Source organism: Myotis lucifugus, unplaced genomic scaffold, assembly GCF_000147115.1.
Source record: "Myotis lucifugus unplaced genomic scaffold, Myoluc2.0 scaffold_214, whole genome shotgun sequence".
NCBI lineage: Eukaryota > Metazoa > Chordata > Mammalia > Chiroptera > Vespertilionidae > Myotis > Myotis lucifugus.
In genome coordinates, this window is record NW_005871262.1 from 1,961,471 (window position 1) to 1,964,716 (window position 3,246).

The 3,246-nt window shown below is 47.7% G+C and overlaps 1 protein-coding gene across 1 annotated transcript in view; it reads right to left on the reverse strand.

The window, feature by feature from the left end:
• VSX1 (visual system homeobox 1) overlaps positions 1 to 3,246 on the reverse strand; it is a 7,841-nt gene that overhangs the window by 2,907 nt on the left and 1,688 nt on the right. Inside the window, 4 exon segments of the mRNA XM_006109694.1 lie at positions 283 to 361; positions 2,908 to 3,124; positions 3,126 to 3,212; positions 3,214 to 3,246. Coding sequence (XP_006109756.1) covers positions 283 to 361; positions 2,908 to 3,124; positions 3,126 to 3,212; positions 3,214 to 3,246 — 416 coding nt within the window.

The following is a 3,246-nucleotide window of genomic DNA, read 5'->3' on the forward strand; positions in this document are numbered from 1 at the left end:
CAAATAAGAAAGAGTTCTTCAGCATTTTTTCCCCTCCTCAATGTATTCATCAACTCATTCTAAGAAGACCCATTTTAAAGGCCCACAAAATTGTGTCTTTTAAATGCTGCAAAGATTGTCCTGCAGCCTCCTGGGATTTGCAAAATTATGTTCCTAAATGGTTACTGTACCCTTCCCACTGCCGACCTGGAGCCCACTGGGCCTCCTGTAATGCAGGACCACCCACTCTCAGATGCTGTGTGTCCCGGGGAAAGGGTCAGAGAGGATGGCCTGGCCCTGTACCTGTGCCGCCTCTTCTTCCTCTTGCCAGGGTTTGGGGACACCTTCAGGTCACTCCTGTTTCCAGGTAGGCTTTCCTCATCTGTTGGCATAACGAGAAAGAGAGGACTTTAAAGGTGAGCATATTCTTCACTTTACTTTCTGGATTTTAATACGAGGATTAAACCTATGAACTTGTTGAAAAATGTGAGTAATATTTAGCTTAATACAAGCTAGCATTTTTAGCACTCACTACCATCCAGCATTGTTCATGCATTATTGCAATTCTTCTTCATAAAATTAGAGAACTCCGAGGTAGCTGCTATTAGTATCCTATTCCTACAGATGAGGAAACAGAGGCACAGAGAGATTAAGTCATCTGTCCATGATCACACAGGTACTAAATGGTGAAGTTGGGATTCAAACCCCAGACTGTGTGAAGCCAAAGCTAATCGAATTTTCTATCCCCACTCAGCTCTCAAATTCATCCATTTCCTTCTGCTTCCAACTTCCTTATCTTAATCAGCACACCAACATTTCTCAAAGGAGGGCTGAAGTTTGTGACATCAGAAGTCTTGTCAAAACTTCACTCCTGCCCCAGCAGGTTTGACTCAGTGGATAGAGCGTGGGCCTGCGGACTGAAGGGTTCCAGGTTCAATTCTAGTCAAGGGCACATGCCTGGGTTGCAGGCTTCATCCCCAGTAGGGGGAGTGCAGGAGGCAGCCAATCAATGCTTCTCTCTCATCATTGATGTTTCTATATCTCTTTCCCTCTCTCTTCCTCTCTGAAATCAATAAACATATTTATATTTTAAAATGTTATATTTTATTTTACATTTTAAAAACTGCACTCCTTGCCCTGCTGTATCAGTTCTGAATCTCTGGATGTGGGGTCCAGAAACTCATTCTTGACAAATATGCCTAGATGATTCTTAGGTGCACTTGAAAAAATATTAAGAACTCTACTATGCTTTATCTTTTGATAGCCTTTCTATTAAAAGATCCGTATAAAAAGGAAGGTTAGAATATCAAACTATTGTCAGATTCATTGTTAAAAGGCATTTTTGCCTCAAAGTATGAAAAATAAATTAAAGGAAAAATAATATTAGTTTTACTCCAACATCAATTAGCTCACCAGAAAACTGTATGCTTAAGAATATGCCCATGCTGTCCAATCAGGTACCCTTAGACACACATCATTGAACATATGAAATGTGGCTGGCCCAAACTGAGACCTGCTGTAAATGTAACATATGCTGTTGATTTAGAAGACTTACTACCCCAAAAGTAAAATATTAATGATTTTTAGATTCATTATATGTAAATGTCATTCTATATGTATTGGATTAAATATAATATAATATTTAAATTAATTTCACCTAATTATTTTTCCTTTTTAATGTGTGGCTCAGTTGGTTGGGTGTTGTACGTGCACTGAACAGTTGCTGGTTTGATTCCCAATCAGGGCACACACCTGGGCTGTGGACTCAGGCTGGACCCTCCGGGCCCAGTAGGGGGCGTGCAGGAGGCAGCCAATTGATGTTTTGCTCTACATGGATGATTCCCTCTCCCTTCCTCTCTCTCTAAAATATCAATAAAAAATCTTTTTAAAAAGAGACATTTTCTTCACACTCTCAGACACATATTTCTATTGGGTAGCATTGCTCTTGATCTTCCAGAAATTCCCTCACAGACTAAGATTTAGTTGCATTTTGCTTTGCATTTTATCAGTGCCCACAGAGAAAGATCCCATCCTATGTAGGTGGTTTCTGCATTTTTAGGAGGGGAGGGGGGCTAATTGAGGGTTCATTTTATTTTATAGACTCATGAAATAAAGTCCTTTCGAAGTTGAGCAAAAGCTCACTTGCCTACTGCCTTCCTTTTATCAGTGGAGACCCAGTGTACCCTTTTTGCCTTGGCTGCCTGGATCCTCAGCTCTAGATTCTACTGCATAGTTCCTCTGAGTCCACGTTTCCTTGTGTAATTTTCCCTAGCACCCTAAACATTTCCCTAAACGTCTGTTTCTAGGCCTTTGTCCTTTAAAGAATGTTATTGCTTCCTTCTCTTTCCCTATAATCCGCCTCGATGTCTTTGAGGAAATAGGTGGCCTCAGAACAAAGTGCTAAGCCTAACTACAATGAAATTGACGAGGTTGCTTCCTTTCTCAAGGGTAGGGAGGAGGAGGGGCGGCGCCAGGAGAGAAAAGAGGCGCTCTTCACGGACCCGTCAATCATTCAATCAATTCTGCAAAGGTGTGAGCGCCCACGAATTACCGCGTTCTGTGTTCCTGGTGGTAAGACAGGCTCAAGCCTTCCCGACCTACGCGGTTCCCAGGGTCGAAATTCGCGCGGGGCGGAGGGGAAAGGCCCTCGGCAGAGCCAGACCAGTGCTGGGTACTCCAGACCCCCAGGATCGGCCCAAAACCGGCGGGTAGTGGTATTCACCAGAATCCGAGGATAGGCAGGCAGGGACTTAGGAAGAGGCAAGAGGGGGTGCGGGTGCCGGGATGCGCCTCCCCTGGACCCCGCGGGGATCTGGGGTCCCGACCTCCCTTGGATCTAGGATCTGGGGGTGGACTGATGTTGCGTTACTCCGGCGCGGCCCAAACCCGAGGGAACAGGGTCAGGATGGGATGGGATGGCCTAGTTACCCGACGTGGAGACGCTTTCGCTGCGCTGCTGGCGGCCAAGCGGGGATGGCGGGCGGCGGAGGGCTGGTGGGGGCGCAGGCTCGGGCTCCCGGCGAGGCAGAAGGGGCACGTCGGCGAGGAGCAGGCAGGGCGCCCTAGCGGCCGCGGGGGGCTGTGCACCGAAGCCGCAGAGGAAGCCGAGACCCAGCGGAAGGGTCCCGAGCGCGAGGCGGGGGGCTGCCGAGCCCGGGATTGGGACGGGGCGCGGCCGCTGGGCCCTCGCAGCCCGACCCCGGACCGAGTCCGGCCGGAGACGGCAGCTCAGCCCTCCAGGCCCAGCAGGTCGGTGATGGCGAAGCC